At 53.5% G+C, this 22,373-nt stretch overlaps 5 protein-coding genes across 6 annotated transcripts; 1 reads left to right on the top strand and 4 right to left on the bottom strand.

Annotated features, from left to right (window-relative positions):
* Nucleotides 1–15: 15 nt before the first annotated feature.
* Nucleotides 16–866, top strand: PV07_00626 (uncharacterized protein). The gene is made up of 2 exons (XM_016387093.1): nucleotides 16–255; nucleotides 381–866. The coding sequence occupies exons 1-2, from the start codon at nucleotides 196–198 to the stop codon at nucleotides 630–632; spliced, it is 312 nt and encodes a 103-aa protein (XP_016254021.1). The 5' UTR covers nucleotides 16–195; the 3' UTR covers nucleotides 633–866.
* PV07_00625 lies at nucleotides 681–3,265 on the bottom strand. 2 transcript variants are annotated; one of them, XM_016387092.1, is made up of 4 exons: nucleotides 3,106–3,265; nucleotides 2,831–2,979; nucleotides 1,510–2,771; nucleotides 681–1,449 (listed from the first exon to the last, which is right to left on the bottom strand). In XM_016387092.1, the coding sequence occupies exons 1-4, from the start codon at nucleotides 3,145–3,147 to the stop codon at nucleotides 1,328–1,330; spliced, it is 1,575 nt and encodes a 524-aa protein (XP_016254020.1). In that variant the 5' UTR covers nucleotides 3,148–3,265; the 3' UTR covers nucleotides 681–1,327. The 2 variants fall into 2 exon arrangements, with proteins under 2 accessions (XP_016254020.1, XP_016254019.1); XM_016387091.1 differs by having other exon boundaries at nucleotides 681–2,771.
* A 40-nt stretch (nucleotides 3,266–3,305) lies between these two features.
* PV07_00624 (uncharacterized protein) lies at nucleotides 3,306–6,419 on the bottom strand. The gene has a single exon (XM_016387090.1). The coding sequence runs from the start codon at nucleotides 5,643–5,645 to the stop codon at nucleotides 3,759–3,761; it is 1,887 nt and encodes a 628-aa protein (XP_016254018.1). The 5' UTR covers nucleotides 5,646–6,419; the 3' UTR covers nucleotides 3,306–3,758.
* A 10,407-nt stretch (nucleotides 6,420–16,826) lies between these two features.
* On the bottom strand, nucleotides 16,827–18,879 carry PV07_00623 (uncharacterized protein). Its single transcript, XM_016387089.1, has 2 exons — nucleotides 17,738–18,879; nucleotides 16,827–17,681 (listed from the first exon to the last, which is right to left on the bottom strand). Exons 1-2 carry the CDS (start codon nucleotides 18,554–18,556, stop codon nucleotides 17,229–17,231), a joined length of 1,272 nt encoding a protein of 423 aa, XP_016254017.1. The 5' UTR covers nucleotides 18,557–18,879; the 3' UTR covers nucleotides 16,827–17,228.
* Nucleotides 18,880–19,078: 199 nt separating this feature from the next.
* Nucleotides 19,079–22,269, bottom strand: PV07_00622 (uncharacterized protein). Its single transcript, XM_016387088.1, has 2 exons — nucleotides 21,952–22,269; nucleotides 19,079–21,831 (listed from the first exon to the last, which is right to left on the bottom strand). The coding sequence occupies exon 2, from the start codon at nucleotides 21,663–21,665 to the stop codon at nucleotides 19,344–19,346; it is 2,322 nt and encodes a 773-aa protein (XP_016254016.1). The 5' UTR covers nucleotides 21,666–21,831; nucleotides 21,952–22,269; the 3' UTR covers nucleotides 19,079–19,343.
* Nucleotides 22,270–22,373: the final 104 nt, after the last annotated feature.

The raw sequence follows: 22,373 nt of genomic DNA, 5'->3' as shown, positions 1-22,373 counted from the left end.
AGTGACAGGACATATCAAGAGTGCAGAGTCCGGAGTTCGAGACACGCGAGGCGAGGGTGATATCACGCCCTCCTTGACTCTTGAATTATACAGCGCCACCATCAATATTGGATGTTTTGAGGAATCCAGTGCAACTCAGCACATCCAGAGCCATCGATTTGCGGAAACAAAAATCCACCAGCAACCCCCGTCACGATGTCATCAGACCAGTCTTCGTCAGAGTCCCAAGCCTCAATGCTCGGCGGGCATGTCAAGGCAAGTCTCATCGATCCGGCCATCCATCGTCCTAGCCCGTCACTGCCTGATTTGATCTCAGCTCCTCTATCCTTCTTCTTCTTCTTCTCCTCCCTGACCGATCTCGCCATTCTAACTAAAAACAGTACGTGCAAGGTGCCATCTCCTCCGCAGTGGGATACGAGTCCGGGGCGCAGACAAAAGCCGAGGCCATGCAAGAGATGAAGGACGCGAAAGCTCAGTCAGATTCCACCCAAGGACAGCCCGCCCAGTCATCGGTTTTGGGAGTGGTTGAGAACGCAGCGGGCAGGGTCACGGGATGCGAAGGCATGGTTGATGAGGGGAATAAGAGGATGCCAGAGAAGAGGGGTGTGGAGGAGCAGAGTGGCACGGGCTGAACAATGTAAACGAAAGTGAGAAGGAAGAGCGAAAGGTGCTCACGGATATACACCCGAGGAGATGAAGATTCAGCAAGGCTGCGCGCACGCAAAGTGCAGACCCGTTGCGGCGTTCTGGCGAGTACTCCTCTTTCTCAGGCCATCAACTTGACATTTTTCTGGTCTTGCCAAATTCTCAATCCACGCAATATGAGTTTCACCTTCGAGTCGGCGGAAGACGTCGATTATTCCCTGGGAGGATTCAGTTTCTGTTATGATTCTGTCAAAAGGACCGTTGTGGTTCCAACAAAGTTCTAGCAGCCCCCGATGAGCCAACACGCCGCAGCCGCAAGAGAGGCTGAGCCTTGTGTCGACATGATGGTTTGGTGACTTCGGTGGGCGGCATCAAGCAGTCGTGGTCGTCTTGTCTTTGCAGGCCGCTACCTGCGTGTGAAATACCAGTCCTGCACCACCTATTCAGCTCGATCTCTATGGATGAGAGCTCACCCCGGTAACACTGCCTTACAAAAAAAAAACCATGCCCCACCTCGACGTGTAAAGTGCTTTCTGGTCCAGATGGTAGGCGTAGTCCTGCTATCGCCAATTTGAGCTCGTCGTGTCGTGTCGTGCTAAGTCATGTGTCTCGTCCCATGGCCGTCTCAATGTGTCGGCCGCTGTCCCTTTTATAGAAGTAGGGGAAATCCTCTATCGAATCTTCACACTCCAGTATTGCTTCTCGATTTGGGCAGCGGCACCTCTCCATTCGCCGCCTTTTTCTCAACAATCACGCTTCCCTCAAGTTCTTCGTCCTCGTCTCTCATCCTCAGGTCCTCATCATCTAGCAGGTCGTCAACACCGTCCTTACCACGGTGAAGATCGAGAGAGTCCCAGTCCTTACCTAGGTTCCCTTCGGGGTCGACATCGGCGTTGGCGTCGGGATGCTTGTAGGCGTTGCCATAGCGATCCCTTGCTCTCTCTCGGGCTCTGATTTCGTCGGCGTCAGGTTTCACCCACCCGCCGTCCGGTGATTCGCCCAATCCCACGCGACTGGGCTCGGGTTTCAGGAATGTCGGTCCATTGCTGGCGCGGTACCAGCCTTGATCAACCCACCGAGCGATGTACTCTTTGGCATGTTCTCCCAGGGCGTAGAATCCCGGGTTATCTCGTGGAATGAACATGGACACATGCGCCGTAGTCTCGTCGGAAGCTTTGTCGTTGACAGCCTTGATCCATCTAAATCCGCCTGTTTCGTCGCGCGCGGCTTCTTTGCCTTCTTTTCGATCTCGACTGACGTGCACGGGCAGATTGCAAAACGTCCTCTCCTTCCCTGCCAAAGTTTCCGTGATACCATATCCGCCACTGGCCCCTTTCCCAAGGTTGGTGTAAAGGTTCGCACATCCAGCGCCACGTTCTTTACATTCCAGCTCCAGAGATTCAACCCGTCTACGCAGATGCTCCGGCTTGAACAGCTCTCCTACAAACAACAAGTGGTCGCTGGCCCATTTCCAACCAGCACTAAGTTTCTCTCGTTGTGAGTACAAAGCCGCAGCACCGCCTGCAACCACAGCGCCAGCCGCACCGGCGAACATTGCATACTTCCCCCAAGCTTGCCATTTGGGGGCGGCTGCCGCGTCTTCCGTGGAAGAGGAAGCGGGTGCTGGCAGGGCGCCGATTGACTTGGTTCCAGAGGCGGATGAGGTTGATGAGACGTTGGGTTCGGACTTGGAACCCCAGCCAAACATGGAGGCAACTTCAGAGTAGGTGTTGTAGGCATTGGCGACAACCTTGTGCCCACCCTCGAGTCCGTGGGCAACCATTCCCGGGGCCAACCCAAGGAAAGGAGTATCAAAAGCCAGGATGCCTTGGATGTGCGGAAACATGAAGCTGTAAGGCGTCGTATCTGGCTCATGATGCGGTGGTGCCGGATGGGAAGTGGATGTTGTCGAACCCAGTGTCGTGTTGGAAGGAAAATTCGGCCTTTCGGGATTGTGCGCAGAAGACCGCGCTGGAATGGGTTGCTCACTGGCGAGTAGCAGGTATGTCTCAGCCGCGACGATGCCTCCCATCGAGTGGCCGATCAGCATGACATGGACTGAAGGATCCACGGTCGGGGACGGGGTCGAGCGAGCAACCTCTAGGTCGATGACCTTGTTTTGTAGCCTGCAGTCGTGAACTCTTAGCGTGACGTTTTGGACCAGACAGATGTTCGCACCCCATACCATTCTCGAAGGCGAGCCACACAGTCTCTCAACTCGCCTCGGGTCTCGAATTTGGGATATGTAGCGGTGACAACATCGATATTCGGAAGGGCATGGCTCACGAGCGCTCGCAGATGTTCCGGAAACACAGCAAAGGTATCATCGCCACCCTAAAGATGGCAGAATCAGTCTCTTGATACCCGCAAAGGCATCGCACCAAAGATGGTGACAATGTCGGCGCCACAATGCCGAAGCCTGGCTGCTGGCCAGCGCATGTGTGTTCGCATTGAACTTACCTTGAAGCCATGGATAAAAACAAGGAGTAGTGTCTTGCGCATCCTTGCGAAGAGGCTGCTGATATAGACGCTGCATCGTCTACGATGGACCCTAGGTTCTGTTGGACACCATCCCTACGCGATGGCTCTTTGTCGAGCTTTATTTCACTTTACACTCTCAATTCCGCAGCATGAGAGGAGGGGAATTTAGCAGAGGTGATGAATGCTTAAACCCGGCTTGGCATGCGTCACCTGATCGCAGCTCATCAGCTGCCTACCGACTTGTACGTATGGCGATGCGATGAAAATTGCAAGAGGACAGAGTCTGGATTGAAACAAATGAAGGGGGTATCAAGCATTAGCTTTCGATCGACCTGCTCAACCCCTTGCCCTTTCTGTCCCCCAAGCATCGTGGGAGTCATGTCTTCCAATCCAGTCTGTGCTGGATCTTCTAATTCTGTACACTTCTGTCTTGTTCAGACAAGGTATTCTGAGCCCGCCGTATGTTGCCATAATACCATCTAATGCCAGCGCCGTTGAAATGCTTTTTCGCTAAACCGAGTGCTTTCAGCACAAAAAGATAATATCAAAACAGAGCCCGCCGAGCTATGCAGGTGGAAGAGTGCAATGTTTTCCCCACAGCATGAGAAATTTACAGGGTTGTGAACCGATTCTTAGAATGGGTATTGATGTTGAGTGATGGGCGTGGAAACATTGCTATGTTGCCAGCCATCGGGATGGAAATTGGGCAGTAGTCCAGTCCGGCGCTCAGTGGTCGCTTTGCTTAAGGGATGGTAGTGAATCTGGTCAGATGGTATATTTCTGACCGGCATCTGCAATGCGGCCGATGGCGGAGGTATCAAGAGCGTGTTGACATGTCGGACAGGTCGATATGGAGACGTGCGATGCGTCAGGAAGTATGAAGGTGATAGTCCCGCCAGTGTGGGAGTAGTGGTGTTGTACCCATTCGATGGGGAGGTGTGGGCGGAAGGCAGAGTTGTAATAGATCGAGAGCCATCGCCCAAGCTTGGAACAGGATTCTGGAACAGAGATTGAGGCACTGCGGATATCGGCGTGACAGGGTGGGAATAGGTGCCAGTTGCGGGCGGGTAGACGGTCGACAGTGGTCGATTTGTCTGGACTGGCAATAGGGTGGGCGGCGCATTTGAAAGCGGTAGCGAGGGTGGTGGCCTCGGCATGTCCAGCCTTGGGATGTCCAGCATTGGTGCCGGGACTCCAATATCAGCCACGCCGGTAGGGTGAGTGGGAGACACTCTTAGACTGCCAGGAATGTACGGAAGCGAATGTCCACGACCTCCAATATTTTCGGAAAGCTGACCAGGAAGTTGTTGCCTTTTCGCCGGGGGAAGTTCCGCAGAGTAGTCGGCGCTCCGTTTCCGCTCTTGTTGATATCCCCTCAAACCAACTTGTTGCCGAAGAGGTGAACTCGGAAATTGTGTTACTGCAGTTGAAGGATGTGGCAGTACCGGGTAGTGACTGTTCAGAGACGGGGAGACACCATAAGGACTGGCACTGTGATGAGTGGAAGGAGGCGAAGGCAGCTTTTGAGGGAAGCTCTGAGCAGTCGGCGTGACTGGGGTGGCGCCATTGGCTCTGCTCTCATCAACCAAGGGTAGCTCGGAGGCTTTGTCGTAAAACGCGCCAAACCTTCCCAATTTGGACTTCCATTCACTCCACTCTTCAGCCGAGGCGTAAAGAGCGTACCTCATGTTGCTCAGGAATTCGACTTCCATGATGTGTATTTCGGTGACTGATATGCCAGAAACTTCCGCCCAGGTCTTGTTCGTGTATGTATTGTCGTCCAGAAACTTGTTTCCCAACATGAGGGCAATCGTCAGCAGCCGAAACTCACTTCCACGCTTCCCGCTAACACTAGGGTTGAATCGTTTGAGCCGATAGATGAACAACAAGGCAAGTAGGATTACGTTCTTCCCGACCTGAGTGGTGCTGATGATCGTGGTCACCCACTTTCGGAACCCAATGGTGGGTACGGCATCTGGAAGCAAGCCTCTATCGACTGCTACATCCTCTGGGAGATTCTCTGCATATTGGAGGGTGTTCCCTGTTTCAAACCAGAAGAGACATGTAATCTCGGCGGCAAACTCGGCCAGACTCCCTTTGCTCTTGTTCACCGACTCTGGGATTTGAAGGTGGGGTGCAATGGCGTTCACATTGTTGTGATCGGGTGCTCGACGGTTGTACAGGCTGACCCCGTTTGCGGGAGGAGCAAGAGCGTATGCATGATTCGTCGAGACTGTAGATGGAGTTATGCGTGGACGAGTAGCGTTCGCACCGTCTGGTAAACCGCTGCGGCCCTGCTGCAACGGAGGTGCAGGCAATGCCGCATAGCTGTTGCCTAGCACTACTCCAGGCATGGCCCTTGAGCCCGGAGGCGTAGGTAAACCGCTGTTGAAGTAGGTCTCGGAGGTGTTCCACCTTTTGCACCCATATGCTGCGGCGTCCTGACAGGTGGTGTTCGACGTCGAGTTCGACCGATCCGAGGGCCCAACAGCACCGTAGATGGCAGACATGGACGACATGAGCTGCAGGTAACGGGGAGAAAGGTCGAAGGTGGAAAAGTCGTCGGTGTTAAGTAGTGTGAGCTGGAGGTGACGGGTGCGGCATGAGCATGTCGCGGACGACGGTGAGGTGGACGATGAGGCTGTGTTGTGAAGGGCCAGGCCGACCTTGCAGAGCCTCAAGTGAAAGCAAGGAAAAGATAGTGATATTCCCTGGTGACAGAGAACATGGCAACAGGGACGAGGATCAAGAACAATTCAAGTGAGGGAGCATGTTGGATGTTTTGGAGTCTTTTGACAGAATTGGGGGTTTGGAATGAAGGCAAAGTTATTGAAGAGGTGGGTCCCGGATGTTTGGCAGCATGAATGAGAGAGGGCAGAGGACCTTCACCCACAGCGCCCTTTCAAACAGTGACTGTCCGAGCCCGGTCCAACTCAATCAGAGGGCAGGATGATGATACACTGGAGCAATCAAGAATGACAAGAACCGTGATTAATGAGTGAATCCACGAGACGAAAGCAGTCAGCCGAGCAACGCACGCTTCGGCAGGCAGAGTTTGTGGCGGCACCAGGCAGTTGGACCGATGGAAAGGATCAACTGGTATTTTTCGCCCATCAAAGCCTGCATCAGGCATGATGCGCCGTAACTCACACCAGGAACACCGGGGCCTTGTCTTGGATCGAAGGCGGTTCGAGGCTCGGCTGTAAAACCGTCAGGGTCCCCTTTCCCCGTCGTAAGGTTGACGAGCCCGGTTCAACCCAGTTGCAGGCAAGGGAGACGGAGACGGAGACGACGCAAGAGCGAGGGGGGGGGGAGAAAAGAAAGAGCAGCAGCAGTAGCAGCACATAGTCAGAAGGGCCAGGCAAGCCGCAGAAGTGGAAGGGAAGCTACGACGGCGGGCTGGGTACGCGCGGCGGGTAGCCAATGGGGAGCAAGCACCAGGACAGAAAGATGGAGCGACAGGAGCACACTGGCGCAATAATTGCCAGAGTGGACTAAGACGGGCTGGCTGGCGGAGGACAAGTTACAGTCAAAAAGAGTGATGGGATGTTTTGGAAAAAAGAAGGATGGCCTAGGATGATGATGGGATGGGGATGGGGGTTGGTGGGAAAGGGGGGGAGCCAGAAAAAGCCAACGGGAAACGGGCAAACGGGGGTGGTCAAAAGTGTGTTCAACGGTCCAGGTTAAGGTCAAGGTCAAGGCCTGTCTAGTCAAGGTCATGGCGGTAGTTTGTGGTCATGGTCATGGTCATGGTCATGCACACGGTCATGTCACGGTGATGAGCGATGAATCGCCGGGCATGCCAAAGCAAGCGAAAAAGAGGGGAGGGGGAAGGGGGAAAAAGGTGCAAAATGGCCACCGCCAATTCCATCCATCGTGATGGGACAGCCGACACCTACTTGACCGCATTTAGCTCGGCATCATCGTATCAGCGTCCCAGCGATCCAAAGTTTTAGCCTTTTTCTTGGGCTGTGCAGTGCACCGAGTGTTGCTTTGCCAGTGTGGATTGTTTGGGCCCCAAGTACCAGCCGGATTAACAGGGTTCAAGACTGGCTGGTACTAGTGACATGCTTGACGGGTTACTAGAGCCATGTACGGGGTATTTATTATCATCTTTGCGTGGAAGGGCCACTTGTGGTCCCGAGTCCTGACATGTCCAAAGCCTTCCTTGGGTGTCGAAGGGCCGCGCAAGGTAGAACAGGGATAGTGGGACGCATGAGTGGACGAGGGTTTGGGGCGGAGGTCTTCGCCATCGCCATCATCTTATTCGCCTTCGCCCTCGGGGGCTGTCAATGCAAACCCCCCCCCCCCAAGGTGACGAATTGAAGCTAAGCCGCCGGATGATGGACAAAATACCATTGCAAGTTCCGGATACAGCATCGAGGGCTTGCGAGGCGAGGCACGGAGGACGTGCTTGCTGGCTGGGTACGGGGAATCAGGACGAGACTAGGCAGCTCCAGCAGAGTAAAATTGAGACACTCAGGCCCGTACTAGCCAGTAGTACATACCGACGAGGTAGGGCAAGAGGAATTTGACATCCACATAACTTTGTACGGAGTTCCTAGGCAGGGCAAATAACAAGTACAGCACCGGGCTGGGCTGGGCAGCGCAGGGCAACGCAGGACAAGGAGCAAGGTTAGCGCAGGTGAGAACGACTGTCTGAATGAGAAACTGGAGCCTTTGGGCAAATAATAATCTCGCTCCAGGATGGAGACGGGTAAGACTTTTTGTTGCAGGTCGCCGGTCCGTCGTGGCTGCTGCTGGCTGCGACTGCGGCTGCATCTGCTGGACTCGGTGGACTGCCTGAGTGCCCATCGAGGAGCAGCAATCCGGGAAACGAACGCTAAACGGGATCAAAGGGAGGACGAGAGCAGCGGTTGGTTGAGGCCCCCCTTTCAGAAGTCTCATCAGGTGGTGATCTGGACGGAATTGGGGAGTGGGCAGCGGGCAGCGGGCAGCTGGTAGCTGAGTTTGGGAGCCTGGGGCCTGCGGCGTAGGAGCGTAGGAGTCTGGGAGCCTGTCAGTGAGAAACATTTAGCGAGTTGACAAGCCCTGAGGTTGGATCCCGGGTTCGCAAGGGATGTCATCGTGTCGCTGGCTGCTGCAGCTGGGGTTTCTGGGTGGGAAGACAAGCCGAAGGGTGAGGTTCCTCCTTGCCAGACAGGGAAGGCCAACAGAAAAGATTACGTCTAGACCCGATGCAGCCACTCGGGCTCGCCTGAATTTCACACACATGAGACTTTCGAGAGCCCATCTCTGGTTGGGAGGGAGGGGGGGCAGACCCCCGGAGACCAGCTTGGGGGCCACAGAAACACGGTGCTTTTGATTTTTCGGCTGGTCTCTTACCGCGCACACTGTGGGCGCCCGGGCAAACAGCAAGCTCCCCTGGGCTGCCCTATTATTGGAGGATCGCCTGGTCTCCCACACCTCCCTCGCTCCAAGGTCAGTTCAATGGTCCGTCAGAGTGGTTTCCGTTGCGGTGTTGCTGCCGGCTCCAAAAGTCATTTGATTATTGTGGACTAGCAGGGCTGTGGAGGGTCCAGCAGGGCTTCCCTTTGCTAGTTGCTTGTTACTGCAGATTACGAGCGGCGGATGGGCGGTAGGCGTCGACGAGCTGGGTGCAAGTCGTAGGAGTAGTAGCAGGCAGTACGGCGGGCCAGACAGGGCACAAAGTTATGCCTGAGTAACACCACATTTTCCGGGCTTAGTAGTCCGTACTCCGTTCGGAGGCCTTGGGCGATACAGCCCACTAACTCGCGAGTTTAAGGGGGGTTGCAGGCACAGTCAGTGTTTGGCAAGGGGATGCTCCAATAATTCCCACCCGAGCATTCCTTCAGCGACGAGCCTACGACTAAGTCAAGTGCAAGGGCAGGCCGATCCAAGCCTTCACCACCGCTCGCCACGACCGAGCCCCGTCCATGGATGAGCACTCATCTACAGACGCCCTGCACCATGGAGTCATGTCAGACACTCTGGAAATCCTGGGAACTTTGACGAGTGGAGCTGGGGGATAGAGCACCAGAAACTTCGCTTGCCGCAAGACAAGGAGGCACTTGTATCCTCTTTGAAGCTGATCTTTTCTTCAGAATTCCATTTTGATTGGAGTCATGAGGACCACAGGAGCCTTCGACTGTGTAGGGTCGTGGCACATTTTTTTTTTGTGTTTTTTTGGCGATGGGCCGATGCAGCAGCAGGACAAAGCAAGATAGTAACGAGACACTTGACATTCCCGAATCAAGCCAGTGTTGGCAAGAAAACGCTTCACGGGTAACATGACCAGGCCTTGGCCGCCATGACCTGGGACATGATTGGATCAAAGGGAGAGAAGTGCCCGTGCAGGACGTCAAGACTCAGTCAGGATAGAGTGAGAAAAGCAACGCCATGCTTGATGTGGGCCCGGTAAGATGGCGAACGAGATGTGCAAATCTTTGGGGCAGATCACACGGAAAGGTCTGCAACACGAATACCAATACCTCGTTCTAGAGCATGAGGTAACATGATGAGTTTTTTTATCTCTTGATTGCTAGCCGAGAATGCTTTTGTGGACCGTCGGGGCCCTGAGGTAACAAACGTCGTTGTGGACTCGGTCGACGAAAAGACCACACATCAGAGCTGCGAAGGGAAGGCGCTGCTGTTCCCAATCTGCTCCGCGCAGATATCAGGTTGTGCTGCTGATGCATCGTTCCCACTGGGCAACAACCGTTAGCATGGTTTGAAAGCCGTGGATACAGTCAGGTCCTTGAAATCATTGATGAGGGTTTGGTGATACTAGGCCCTGCAGGAGGCAGGACATGGATGCTGGCTGGAATCCCACGGCAGGAGAGGCTGGCATGAAGCCATCGGGGCCATCCAAGCTGAACATCCAGGTTGATCGAGATTCCCAGATTTCCCGGAAATAGCGTAGAGCAAATCAACCCTCCTGATACAGCGGTTACGGAGTTTGTCAGAGACAAGGGCTTCCGAGGCGCGTTGATAATATGGAAAGATGGAAAACCTGGCGTCAAAACCCACGTCCAAAGCGTGTCTGTATGTACGAGAACAAATATGGGTGACGTCTTTTTCGGGGAGGAGGGGGCAAAAAGTCACGCCCCACCCCACCCGAGGAAGAGCTGCGGCGTTTGTGAGTTTGCTACTCCGTACCCGGAATGATCAGTCAAGGGACAAAGGGAGATTGATAGGCAGACGAGCGGAAGGACGAGTAAAGTGGTGGCTTTCAGGGGCAGTCCGGTAAGGGATTTGGCATGCTAGAGTTGGCTGGCGAGCTGGAAAGCACGGAAGGGGTGGTGGCCTAGTCCTCAACGCTTTGTAGCATCTGTGACCAATACGGAATACGGAGCAGTAGTTGAAATGTGTTCCTTGTCTGACCAGAGGGAAGCGATGTGGTGCAGCAGGCGACGACAAAGAGGCAAACCTGGTCATGGTCCATGGACTGGATCCCCTCCGCTTTTCTGCGAAACCATCTGAGCCGCCAGCATCCAAGCCATGTCTGTTTCGCATTTGCCATGCGGCGCCCAAGTTGCGAGCCAATCATGGCATCTTGCGAGAACTGCGGCCAAGCGTGCCACGAGCAACTTGGGACTTGCCTTAGGCAGCAAAGTCCCAGGTGCTAACACCGGCTCCATAAGAGTTCGTCATGATTGCCCTGAACAACAGTGGCAGGAAGCCGACGGAAGCGAGAAGGTCGGCGCCAGCTTCAAGATCAACGTTTACCAATTTCGACGACAGCGCAGGGTGAGATAACAAGCACCACCACCACCACCACCACCACCACCACCACGACGGCACTCTGGGAATCCGTATGCTGATCACATTTGTGAGCGGCTGAGTGGCACCGGTGGTGCTGATTGACGAGGGCCAATGATACGGGCTTGCCTTGACGAGGATCTGGGTCGGAGTTTGTCAAATTGTGAAGGGTGTTTGATGATCGTTGGTCAAGGAATCGACATGGTCCCTGACACCGCGGTGGTTTACGTACCCGGCTTGCCAGTGCTCTATAATGCCCAGTAGCAGTACGAGGGCACTGGGCCTGGTTGAAGCAGATGCATACACCAGCTCCAAGGCGACTTTTCCCGGGCCAGCAGAGAGGCCGAAACCCGCTTCTGATTCGTTCTGGTCAACCTCCTCTTACAAGTTACATACGAGGTTGGTTTGTTCAGCGTCAGCTGCACCTCAAGGTTGAGTCTGAGTTGATCTCTCCCTTCCTCCTTTTCCGTTGTCCAAAGTTGTGCACGTCACTCTTTACGAGAATGGCCGCATCTTCCGCTCTAGCCCTTTGTCAAACTGGCGAGCTAGATATTGTAACTCCTAATCACAGTCAGAATGGCAAGGGCATTAGGGTGGCAACTTGAATGTCTGACGATCCAGAGTGACAACAGCAGTAAGGGACACCCACATCAGAGAAACCCGCCAGCAGCTTTTGCCCGGCCAATGCGTTGCATCTCGCATCGGGCCCTAACAGACGCCCATGCCCTCCTGACACTACTATTGCGAGCACAATCCAATCACCGACACCTGCTCGTTGTCATGCCCTGTGACGTGACTTATCAAACCTGGCGAGCTGGGTAATCCCTTTTCTGAATCCAATTTTTCTTAAATATTATCGTTGCATGTTGCGGCGGCACCGGAACCACCGTCAACCACCCGACAACGACTAGCACCGTGAAGGGTGGTTGTCTATCATTCGTCCTCGTCATCCTCCGTTCCCGCCTGCTGCGGTGGCTGCCGCTTCTCCTGCTGCTGTGCTTGTATTCGTAATATTGTTTCATTATTGTGATTTGGGGTTGAGCTTGGGGGCTCTTTTTCTGCAGCTGTTGCTCCACTTGGCAGCCGATTCCTCGTCATCCGCCAATTCGCCCTGGTGGCCCATTGATCCCCTGTCTTCGGAAGCACGCAGTGAGGTTAGAGGTGACGAGTGAGAGAAAAGTGAAATGAAAGTGAAAATTGACACGCCTTCGCGTCTCCCTCGCGCCCGTCGCCTGCCGCGTCGCTGCCACCAATGCTGCCACCACGGCCCAATTCATTGCCCATCTGTTTCTCTTTCCCTTGTTCTTCCTTGTTAGCCTCAAGGTTGGGTTTGCTTGCTCCAAGCCCACACTCAGCCAAGATCCTCCAATTCTCTTGCTTCGACGGCCACCGACCAGACCCGCCGGACTTTGCCTTGCCACTCCTGTGCCTCACTCTCACCCCCCTGCCCGCCTAGGCTCGACCGACGCGTTTGCAACTCACCAGCTGCATTCTGTTTGTCGATGCACTCCAGAACTTCGGGCCTGCAAGCAAAACGGTAGCCTGATACCCACCGGTGGGCCATTCATCCATCATGCTTCACCACAATCTCTTCCCTCTGTGACTTCACTAGTGCCCATTGTTCAGCTGCACCCCCGGTCCTCCTGTGTTCGCTCGCTTGCTACAGTGATAATGACTTTTTGAAGAGTTGGATTCCAGGTTGCTCTGTCGAGGAAAGGAGGTCACATTGTTGTCTCCGCTCGTGCCACTTACGAGCACCAAGAAAGCCCGTCACCACATTATCATGCACGATACGGAGCAACTCACACCCCCCGCGGGGCCAGGGCTCGACGACTTGCCTTGCTCTTTTGGGCGCTACCTTGGACCCGACTTATTATTGTAACGGTACAACATCTCGTATCTGTATGGCACTGCCAAAAGCGTGAACCACACCTACTCGGCCATCCTCCGCTGTCTTTGGCCCGGGGCCACTGTCATGATAACGCAGAACTCCTGCAGCTGTCTCCATATCACTCGTTGTTCCTTCCAACATGAGTCTGGAAGATCTGCCGTCGTCCGTGGAGTGTGACATATTGTTTCGGGGAGCCCGCTTTGACTGCAATCTGTTTCCTTGAAGCCAGCCTACTCATTCCAAATCAGGCTTGTGCATCATGGCCTGGAAACGGAAAAGAGTGAGGCATCAAAAATTCGCACTCGAGTCACAGCCCCTCTGTGACCCTAGTCAACGCGACGACCAGCTCTCCACAAGTCCCCGTCGGTATTCGCCAACCAAATTCCCAATTCCTCCGCCTAACAGGGGATGTAATAATTCGAAGCAGAATGCTTCACCGTGAGTACGAGCACACTCGGTTTCATCTCCGGCTACTGCTACCCTATCCCTTCTTTCGACCAGGGCGGCTTCGCTGGCAGATCTAACGTGAAATGGACAACGGATCTAGATCTTCAACACCTCGGCTCGCCATCAATGCCAATGTGACTACAGCACCGATGGAACGGCTTACAGTGTCACGGTCATCTGCAAAGGTATCCGTCTTCCTTCAGGGAGATATTCCTGCACACTACAGGGCCTAAGAATGAACAGCACTCATCACTAAAGGTTTTGGTTGTCCGCACTATCACGCCATTTCCCAATCATCCGTGACTGGGGCCCAAAGGAACCTTCGATATTGAACTGCGGCTCGCCAGAACAACTCTGTTCTCGGTCTGACCTGGAGCCAGCTATGACCCCGCAACAACTGGTTCGTCCTCTTCTGCTTCTCTTTCGAGAGGCCCCCATGGAGCAAGAGGTTGCCTGGAATTACACTAAGCTACGGCTCAGCGTCTGCCTGAATCTTAACTTCACAGTCCAAGTCGCTTCTATTGACTGAGCAACTGGGTGCTCCCTGCGTTACCATATCCCTGACCATCTAATCGAGGAGACAGCTTCAAAGGGCACAGTCCCAAACTGACATTTTTTGCCTCATCGAGGGCTTCACATGATTCTTTCGATTTGAAAGATTGCGCCAGATAAGTTCGTGTGAGAGCCTGTCTTGCCTCATTGCGTAAGTTCTCCTGTCATTGCAGTAAGTCCCGTGGGATGGGCCAATCCAGGGTCCATCATCCCATCAATCCTGCTCTGATATGCCGAACCCGACATCGAAGCCTCTGAAGAGATGGTGAGATCCCTGTAACGATTGCACCTCGCTCAGCATGCTACTTGTGGAAGGAAGATCTCAGTGCTAGATCTGGATTTCACCAATTTTGCAGATCCCAACTGCATTCTTACTTGAAACCCAGACTTCTGATACCAGCTATACCTCAGTGCTACACCACGGCCGGCGTGCTTTCAAGGAGAATGCGACACTGAATTGTCGTTCCGCATTTTGATGAGAATGCCCATAGCCAGGGTAGATTCGTATCAATCCTATCTTGTCCTTCTGCCACGACTTCGCCCTTACGATCTTGACCGCACGGACCTCGTTCGGTTCTCACTGTTGGAGCTTGCATCGTTCGTGTGCTTCTTTCTTGCAGACAACGACTTCCGCACCTTTGAGCTACCTTCAATCGAGTGTCGAGTCAAGTTTCCACATCACAGCTGGCGGAGAGGTGTGACGAATCGGCACGGAAAATACGTTGACCAGGTTTTGCTGCCTTCAGCTCTGGTGACTTCGAAGTCAAGGGGGGCCTTGAGAAAGAGTCTTATGCTAGTCCTTCTAGAAGCACCAGACGAGTCTTCGCGATCCAGCTGCTACGAAACATCCGCTCTCGCAAACCCATTCGCCTGTTCTGTCGACGAAGGTAGGCTGCATCACACCTCTCACGGATACGTCCAGCTGCTTTTCTCCCAAGACATCCCCTAGACCTGAAGAAGCAGGTCTTTCGGGCTTCATTAGGAAGTCTACTCTTACTCGATCCTACTACCTACAGGTGAAAGCGGGCAATTCGGAATGCGTTTCTGCAAGTGTCGTCATCCCGGCGTCATACTAAAAGCAGTCAAATCACTTAGCCCAAGTTCGATGTTTGTTTACAGTTGCGACCTTCAAGACGAGAACAGACGACCCGAGTATCGCATACCCCAAGTTTCGGTCTCTGCTTGCACCTATACATACAATGGCCACCGAGTCCAACATCACCGTCGACACTTCCAAGAAACAAAGCCCCATCCGAAATGCTGCCCAGGGTGCAACGCTGAAGGAACAGCTCCCTCCTGCCAAGTCAAGCAAGACATATCCTCAACAAGCCTCACCGGAGACGGCTGGATCAAATGCCTCACTATTCTTCGTGGGGACTGCAACCACAATTCTGGAGTGGGAAGGACTCCGCCTCATGACAGATCCCAACTTCTTGCATGCTGGTGACCATGTTCATCTGGGCCCCGGTGTAAGGGGGACGCGCAGGACGAACCCGGCGGTGGACCTGCATGATCTGCCGCATATTGATCTTGTCCTCTTGTCGCATTATCACGCCGACCACTTTGACCAGGAAGTCGAAGCTTCATTACGTCGAGATCTGCCCATTATCACCACACCGCATGCCCAGAAGCACCTGGCGCACAAAGGTCATGGCGAAGCCTTCACAGCAGTGCATGCTCTCGATGCGTGGGAGAGTATGTTCGTGAATGTCACCCCTCCTCTCGCACCCACCAGACGCCCTCATGTTCATGTGACAGGCATGCCTGGAAAACACGTCGGCGATGGCCTCGTCGCCAAAGCGAACGACATTCTTGGTGCAATCCCACCCACCAACGGATGGATGCTAGAACTTGGATATACTGGCGACTCGTCGACCGCTACACCAGGCACCGATTTTGAATGCGGGTATCGGATTTACATCTCGGGCGACACGCTCTATGTCTCGGAGCTGGAGAAGATCCCCGAGCTCTACACACACGCGGGCAAACCGATTGATTTGATGCTGATACATTTGGGCGGAACAACGGTGCCGGGACCGCATATGCCCTTGCTGATGGTTACCATGGACGCCGAACAAGGGGTCAAGTTGGTGAAGCTGGTCCAGCCGGAGGTTACGGCGCCGATCCATTACGAGTAAGTCTCGATTTTCCATTTTTGTTTGGTTCTGTTACATCTGCACAAGCAAGAGAGACGTACGCCACCTGGCGGGATGGCCACTGCGTTCGTTGCCCGCTGCGGACGGTTTGTTTATCACCCACGTCCCAGATGGGATGGAAGATGGCCTGGCACCCTCATGCACTATCTGAAACGTCACCGAGGTGCTGTATCCAGTCTTCTTCCCTTACCTCATTCCTTGCAGCCTTGCACACCCTAGCATCACCACCATCGACCCCCTTCTTTGCCCCCTAATTTTCCTTTCCTTCCATCCCAATCCTATCAGCAACCTCTAGGGCGGAAAAAAAGGAACCCCTCCCAAGTCCCCCAAACCCACAAAATTTAAAAAAAAAAAAAAAGGGTTTCTAACGTCGAACCTCTTCTTCCCCCCCACCCTCTCCCTTTTGGGACGGGAGGGGACACGGAGAGAACCAAAACACAGTGACTACGACGTCTTCCTCTCGCCGCTCTCGGACTTCAAGGACGCCATCGCCAAGGCCGGCCTCGAGGACAAGGTCGTCTACCTCGACCGGGGCGACGAGTTCAAATTCCGCGTCAAGTAACGCCCCTGGTGCCCTGCGGGAGCCGGAAAGGGAGGTGAAGGGGAGGTCACCGCGCGAGGGAGGATGGCATGGGCCGGGCTGGACTGAGGCGAACACAGCCGTGCCTTGAGAGGGAGGACGAGGCAGAGAGAAGGGAAGTGGCGTTGAAAATGGACCGACAGACCGGAGCGGAAGACAGAGACGAGACAGAGAGCCCAGCGCGTGGTCATATAGGGAAAGCTGTACCTATGGTACGGAGTACTCCACAGTGACCAAAGCATTGCATTACCGCATTTCAAACGCGTGAGACACGATACCATATCTCGAACGAGCCGTAGCCCCAATACGTAGCGGGCACAGCGACGAAACCAGCCAACTATCGGTAACAGATTGGGGGAATCAGACGACAAGCGCCTCTCGCTCGGGCTTGAACGGGTTGTGCAGATTACAAAAATCCTACATATATAGAGTCGTTATTTGCCATGCCTCCCTGTGACTTATGCTACAAAACCACCCTGCATTGATTCCCGCCATGTTGCCATCATGCCCGGTGGCCCGCCGTCCACGTCTAGATCACCTCATTAGAGCCATGCCGCGAAAACCGGCCATTTATTATATGTTTTTTGGGGGGGTCAAACTCCTTCTGCGCATGGCAGACCATCGACCTCCTGTGGCACGGTAATGCTGATGAAATATGCGCCCGCAACCGAAAGAACCAAGGCAGTAACCGCTTCGTTTACTGCCAGTCGAACCATCTAACTGTAACTTCCGGTCAGTAGGCGTACTCTCTTTCCCTCTCCCGTGCACCGTCACGACTCCTCAACCCTGAAGGTTGCGTTTGTGAATCCGAGTAATCCTCATAACTCGGCAGTTGTCTTCTTATATCTCCATAGCTTTGTCTTCCTTCAGTTAGATGTCCATACGCAGACAACCGATCTCGGCTCGAGGAGTATTGGTGACTCTGGCTGTGAGACTGTTGGCTGCCATATTGCTGGCTAATCGACGGATGTTGATGGAAGTGAGCCGGCACTTGTGGCGCATAGTCCATGCTCATACTGCTAGCATCGTACACTGACTCTCTCCCGGTGGGGGCATTTCCACCTCCATAAAAACTAGCTCGATAATCTTCATTCGAAGGGTCGAGCAGTGCTTCTTTGACCTCCCAGTGGCCCTGCTTTGTGCCGACACTGAACTCGAGATCTTCTTTGGTGATGCTGTCCCAATACTGAAGTTCGCGTTAGCACATATGAGCAATCCAACATAGGTTTGCGGATGACTTACCTTGTACACCATCATGACTGCCAATAGATTGCACACCGTGGCAAAAAACAAGCCGTCCAGATAGTGGCTGACTCCCTCGCAGATCCTCTTACCAAACACATATAGAATGACTTGGCCAATGACGAAGAAAAATGACCCGAAAGCGAGATCACCTAACGGCCACCGGTCCTGCAAAGTGTTGACAACAAGGATGACCTGCATGACAAAGTATACCGCAAGGAAGATGGCGTTGATGACATACAGAACGACAAAGAGGCCCGTCGTGTTAGTCGGCGACAAGCCAGCCCAGCCTTTGAAAGTGAGCAGACTGACCGCAAAGCTGATGAAGAACATGATTAGACTGCTGAGTCGCAGCAGCCAAACCGAGAGTGTGGTTCCATCCTCGTAAAGCTGAAACCCAACAAAGCCATTGATCAACAGACTCGTGCAGAGTGCAGTCGCAAGACCATTCTGCACCGCCACGAACCACGGATAGGCACTCCCACTTGTTGCCTGAATCACACCTGCGTCCAGCACCAGGCTAATGATGGTCAACAGGCTGTATATGTAAAAGAATGTCAAGATCTCTTTCCTCCCGACTGCTGTGAATTTGGACCGAACATGGAGGATCATAATGGCGGTCATGGAGAGGGCTGCAATGTGGGCGAAGTCGGTGGCGGCTTGGAAGATGATCGTGTTGGCGAGTTCGATGGATCGTGCACTGCATCCTGGCAACAGGACAGGATTTTTGGCTGTTGTGAACTCGGCGGGAGGACCCAAGATGTAACAAAGAGGGAGCGCAGACTGTCTGCAGATCGAGTCGAAGGAACCGAAGCCCATGTTGGGCTAGTTGCCCTTAAGAGGGCAAGTTCAAGGGGCTTTTGAGATAACGCGACGCTGAATACCAGGTACAAAGGCCGGAATCGGATGTGTTTTTCTCACGAGCAATCAGCGGAGTGAGGATTTCGTGGTGGGTGCGAGTCGTTGCAAGGGGCTAATTGACAGGAACGAGAGGAAAAGGCGATGGATACGGAGGTGGAAAAAAACGACCGACGTAGTTGCTGGACGATAATGAGGGACGCGGTTAGATGAGAGAATGACAAGAAAAGAGTAACGATGTCTTGGAAACGAAGATGAGACCTCAGCGAGTGGAGGAGCAGCAGGTGGTGGTGGTGGTGGTTCTAGGGCAACGAAAGGTCCGAAACAAGGCTCTGACCGGGCCAAACACGACCTTTCCTATATGGGTTAGACCTCAGTCCATTTTGGCATGACCTGGAAATAGTAACACCAGCCAGCCTTGTCCACGAGGCTGTGTCCCGAGGACATATATCGAGTACGGCGAGAGCAAACATCAAACAGTGAGTTCAATAATGGCTGGCTCATTCAATGTGTCTGCTGAAGACAAATATTCTCAACGCTGATTCCCTGTGGGTATACATCATTTCTCATAAACAGCACATCGTCCCTCAACCTGTGACATCCTCGCCCAGAGAAGCCAGCCCCTCGTCGCCTACCCAACGCCTTAAACTGACCCTGGAGGCTCTCTAGTGCTCGTTCCACGCATGCAAAAATGGATATTCTTCAAACCTCACCCGTCATGGTCTGTACTGCACACCACAATCCGGACTCAGGCCTGTGCCTTCCGTGCTCTAATTTTCCTTGTTGCCTTCGTCATAATCTGCTTCGCCCTCCCTTGTGCAGCAGACAGCTGATGAAGGACCGCCGTCTTATCAAAGCTGGGCGAAAATCGCAGTACATTAACAGCCTCGGCCATAGAAAACAGGCGCGAGCGAGCATTGGAGAGTCTGTTGGAGAGTGTGTCGCCGAATTTATTTCCTGGCGCAGCGTAGCCTTGGGCGATACGAACCATTTCCTCGTGCAAAGTCTGTGTTTCTCTTCTCAACCTGGAGTGGAGATCGGAAAGCGCCGATATGCCCAAGAGGTGCCATGTTGCGTTGAGCGACTTTCCACTGTATATTCCCTCCGTGGCAACCCTCGGAAACGAACCGAAACCATTCATGAGTAATCGTTCTCGCACTCCCTTCCAAGAAAATGAAACACTGCTCGCCGTATCAAGAACATGTTCACTCAGCATGTTCAAGAGTTCCTTGAGGTGCTGGATTTCAGAAGTTGATCGGTCCCCAAAGGAGACAGTGAGCTTCTCACTGAGTCGAGGTTTGCTCATGGTCAGGTTGACTTCAATATCGCCATAAGCATCATTTGGTTGTAAGTGGACACTGAAAACCCCCTCAAAGAGTTCCTGTACGGACACAGGAACAGCCTGGTTTTTCCGCTTCAGCTCAACAGATAGCGGGGACCGCTTCTTGCGACTCAGGGCAACCTTGGGTAGTCTGACCAGCAATTGGCCTTCGGCCGCGATACTAACTTGAAAATGAAGTGCGTCATCCGCAACAGCAGGGATAGCATTAATCGAACTGATATCAAGCAGTTGTTGAGCAACCTGGACTTCATCTCTAGGAGTGTGAGTAGAAGTTGCAAATGTCGACGTAGGTGGCTCTGTTGCCGTTGATTGAGCTTGCTCCTGAGCGGTGATGTTGGCAATTATGTCGCCGGAAGTTGCGCCTGCGACTCGGTCCGACAATATCGGCCATAAGCGGAGTCCCAGAAAACCATACACACCGACAATCCAAAGGACGAGGAAGAGATTCTTAATGAGTGAAGTATTAACTGGGGGGAGAAGGCTGGACTTGCGCGAGGGCTTCTCGCTAGTCTCTTTCGACAAGAAATCCAAGCCATCGACCTCGCTAGTACGCGCGCGCTCAGCGCTCAAGACAGCATACGCAATGTGCTGGTTGAGGACAGTCGCATCCAAGTTCAAGAAAGCCGCCATATCCAGAGGTAGCTTTGGCGAGAGCTTGTGCTGCCGCAGCTGTGGTGGCAGCAGACGTTGTGTTTCAATGCATTCGTGTAGAGAATCAGAGGTCACCCTGCCTCGATAGTCGCCGTCCCAGGCCCGATCCATCCGGATCAGAATCTTAGGTATGCCCTGTCTTTCCGCAAAGGAAATCATCTGGCAACTGTCACTGTTCATGTTGCCCTCGTCATCGAGGTGAACGCAGATGATCGCGAGATCCGGAAGACTCCAACGAGGGTTGCCGACAACAAATCTGAAGCCACTCCGCTTTGAAACTATTTCTGTGCGTGTTTGACTGTTTCGAAGGACCAATTTTTCCTGTTGACCGGGACCACTAGATGACCGGACCAGATCATAGCAATCAAAGTCAATCAATTTGTCGATTGCAACAAGGTCTGCAAAATCTGGTTCTGCTCCAGGCCCGAATGTGTTTGGTACCAGATGGTACCTCGAAACAGATGTTGGACTGACATTGCGAGAAGTCACTGGCCGTGATACTAAGACGTCGCCGAGCTTTCGTTGGAGTTCTGGCCTGAACTGTTCAACATGTTGCCCCAGTAAAAGAACCTTAAAATAGTTGTGGACGTCCAAGTCTAGACCACTTTCTGATACAGGCATTCGAATAACACTGAAGCATCTCGAGACGTCGCTTTCGCCAAGACCATGACGAGGTAGTCTTCGGGCCTCTTCCTCTGAGAGAGGTCGGCTGGTTGTATAGGTGACGATGGGGCTGTGTCCGTCTTCTGCGAATTCTTGTTCCGCGTAGGCTGTTTCGGGAAGCGGAGGGTGCGGAAGGGGGTAGATGAATTCTCGCTCGGCCATAGGATTTATAGCTGGTCTGTGGTCTAGTTCTTCCGTCAGAGTGTCCTCAAGGCCCTCCTCGTCTGATGATGCAACATCATGGATATGGACTCCGTCAGAGACACTTTGAATATCATCGGAGCTATGGACGTCGAGGAGAGATCCCACGTCGGTATTTTCGGATTGCAGGTCGTCTTCGTTGGAGGATTCAACGTCCGCGAGCGAGGCCCAGCTATCATCTAGCGAGCTTTGGTCAGGCTCAGACGGCTGCATGGTGCAGTTGGTAGATGAGGAATTGGAAGAGGAGGACGACGAGGAATGCGCGAGCAGAGAGTCAAGTGAGAGATGCAGGGGGATTTCTGGATATCTAAGGTCGAAGTGGCGTGAACCGGTGCCTTCAGGGCTAGGAAGGGTTTCCACTTCGTCTCGACCAGTCTTGCTGTGGTTGTGCTCAAACGTGTCAGTCATATTGTGCTGAGCGAGCCCACAGGTGACGACAGGGATATCACTCCCCGATGTAGGCGATGGAGAACGGAACGATGCTTGAAAGTGAACCTACTATTAGATATGGAAATGGCACTAGACACCTTCCTGGTGGTCTCAACAGTGTTGCGACTTCCGGTGGTTTGGGTCGTGCAGTTCTGTGGTTCAACAAATGAGATCCGAAACCAAGTGGTTCTGCGTGGGCAATGAGACGAGTCCGGTCCAGGCAGTGTACGGTCATCAGCCTGGGCACATGAGAGCGTTGCAGAGAGAGTCCAGGATTGCAAGAAGATAGAATAAGTCTGAAGGACTGGACGAGCGACGAAGAGACAGAGTTGAGGAAGGTCGAGAGGCAGTTAGGCACCAAACAGTTCAGCAAAGGTTGATGGTTGATGCAAGGCAATGGGCAAGACCCAAAGCAGGAACCCCGCAGACGCGCGCCCATGCATGCCGGGCTCCTTGGTTCCTGCCCCTCCACCACGCCATGCTTTGCCCGTT

This window comes from Cladophialophora immunda (genome assembly GCF_000835495.1).
Source record: "Cladophialophora immunda strain CBS 83496 unplaced genomic scaffold supercont1.1, whole genome shotgun sequence".
NCBI classification, from domain to species: Eukaryota; Fungi; Ascomycota; class Eurotiomycetes; order Chaetothyriales; family Herpotrichiellaceae; genus Cladophialophora; species Cladophialophora immunda.
This window is presented reverse-complemented; position numbering and strand designations above follow the sequence as displayed.

Bases quoted from the DNA above. Each gene is read 5' to 3' on its own strand.
- PV07_00622 (XM_016387088.1), bottom strand. From the start codon at position 21,665: ATGCAGCCGTCTGAGCCTGACCAAAGCTCGCTAGATGATAGCTGGGCC.
- PV07_00626 (XM_016387093.1), top strand. From the start codon at position 196: ATGTCATCAGACCAGTCTTCGTCAGAGTCCCAAGCCTCAATGCTCGGC. The intron at 256-380 runs GCAAGTCTCATC...AACTAAAAACAG, and splicing joins TGCTCGGCGGGCATGTCAAG to TACGTGCAAGGTGCCATCTC.
- PV07_00624 (XM_016387090.1), bottom strand. From the start codon at position 5,645: ATGTCGTCCATGTCTGCCATCTACGGTGCTGTTGGGCCCTCGGATCGG.
- PV07_00623 (XM_016387089.1), bottom strand. From the start codon at position 18,556: ATGGGCTTCGGTTCCTTCGACTCGATCTGCAGACAGTCTGCGCTCCCT. The intron at 17,682-17,737 runs GTAAGTCATCCG...CGCGAACTTCAG, and splicing joins CAGTCATGATGGTGTACAAG to TATTGGGACAGCATCACCAA.
- PV07_00625 (XM_016387091.1), bottom strand. From the start codon at position 3,147: ATGCGCAAGACACTACTCCTTGTTTTTATCCATGGCTTCAAG. The intron at 2,980-3,105 runs GTAAGTTCAATG...TGCCATCTTTAG, and splicing joins TTTTTATCCATGGCTTCAAG to GGTGGCGATGATACCTTTGC. The intron at 2,772-2,830 runs GTATGGGGTGCG...TCACGACTGCAG, and splicing joins GTGGCTCGCCTTCGAGAATG to GCTACAAAACAAGGTCATCG.